We start from the raw sequence: 1,439 nt of genomic DNA on the forward strand, positions 1-1,439 counted from the left end.
TATTCACTTAAATAGTCCCTGCGCTGTACAGATTGCAGAGGTTATAAATGAATATTCTGCTGCGGTCTAGGATCATCTCCCTATAGATCAATAGAACAAACAAAACTAGATGTTTTAGTTAGCTGATTATGTTACAGTATATCAGAATGAATACATTCATAACTCTAGCACACGAATGATACAAGCTCTATGTTTAACATTTAGCTTGTGTCTGGTATAGAAACCCCATAAGGTCGACCATTTCTATGTTCACTTCCACATGTTATAGGCAATGCATTAGCTCCTTAACGTTTATATTACTTTATATCTACTGGACAACAACGTGGGGGTATGTCAAACGATGGCTATCACCTCACACAGAAACAAACTGTAATTTTTTCTTTGTGGTTAGTATTATTCCAAAGATGTGCATGCAACAGGAACTGGTGCTATAGCTCTTTATCACCTTAATCTCACCATCAGATAAGGACCCAAAAAACTCGAAGGTGACGTTCCTTTCTGAGACAATGCTGTAGGCGTGAATTAATCTATTTGGAAATATATGCCACAGGAAATTCCATTCGTGCTTCAGAGGAATATTTAAGGAGGTACGGTAGCTCCTCAATCCCCACTTGAAATCTGCCACTGTAAGTGACTTCAACAACGACCTCTTCTGTAGCATCATGAAGACGACCTGCATCTGCCTGGCTCTCGGATTGACCATGACGATGGTCATCACCTCTGAAGCTTTCAGTAAGTACATACATCACAGTTCACTGAGTTTAGAGGGTAGAGTCAGTTAATTCACTGTTAGGAATGAAGACTTGGAGTACATCCAGTATCAGTACGTCGATGAAAAAAAAAAACTGTCAGTGCTAACACTTAATAAGTCATGTGGACATGCATCTTGAGAATAACAATATCTACACATTTTGTCTTCCTTATAGTTTATGGAATTGAAACAGCTCCAATGGGTTGTTGTTTTAACTTCCTTGGTACACACATAAACATTCCACTGAGCCAAATTAGGTCTGCCAACAGAACTAATCCAAAGTGCCCCAAGCCGGCTATTGTGTAAGTATAATTCAACTATGTACATATCATTCTCTCCAACTGACTGTGTTGAAGTAATTTTGACTTCTTTCTTGGATTGTAAAGATAAACTATGAAAATACCATTACATGAAATAGACATTAAAACATCAACCTGCCATTTCTCCCCCAGTGCTACAACAGTTTTGGACAAAGACTTCTGTGTGAAACCTACCTCCAAGTTTGGGATAAGACTTGTTAAAAGAGTGATCAAAGCATGATTGACATGTAGGCTACCATTTACTGTGTCATGTTCTGTTTTTGAAGAGCCCTTTAGACCAGCATTGAAATTAAAAGCAAGAACTTCTTTTGTTTGTTTTTGTCTATGGATTCTTGTACATATAAAAATAAATGATTTATCAGCATGCA

At 37.6% G+C, this 1,439-nt stretch overlaps 1 protein-coding gene across 1 annotated transcript; it reads left to right on the forward strand.

The window, feature by feature from the left end:
• The first annotated feature begins 613 nt into the window (after positions 1-613).
• On the forward strand, positions 614-1,439 carry LOC116221588 (C-C motif chemokine 2-like). The gene is made up of 3 exons (XM_031572804.1): positions 614-732; positions 927-1,053; positions 1,204-1,439. The coding sequence occupies exons 1-3, from the start codon at positions 663-665 to the stop codon at positions 1,289-1,291; spliced, it is 285 nt and encodes a 94-aa protein (XP_031428664.1). The 5' UTR covers positions 614-662; the 3' UTR covers positions 1,292-1,439.

The sequence above is a fragment of the Clupea harengus genome, chromosome 8, assembly GCF_900700415.2.
Source record: "Clupea harengus chromosome 8, Ch_v2.0.2, whole genome shotgun sequence".
NCBI classification, from domain to species: domain Eukaryota; kingdom Metazoa; phylum Chordata; class Actinopteri; order Clupeiformes; family Clupeidae; genus Clupea; species Clupea harengus.

Coding starts and splice junctions, on each gene's coding strand:
- LOC116221588 (XM_031572804.1), top strand. CDS start 663: ATGAAGACGACCTGCATCTGCCTGGCTCTCGGATTGACCATGACGATG. Junction 733..926: donor CATCACCTCTGAAGCTTTCA/GTAAGTACATAC, acceptor TCTTCCTTATAG/TTTATGGAATTGAAACAGCT. Junction 1,054..1,203: donor TGCCCCAAGCCGGCTATTGT/GTAAGTATAATT, acceptor TTTCTCCCCCAG/TGCTACAACAGTTTTGGACA.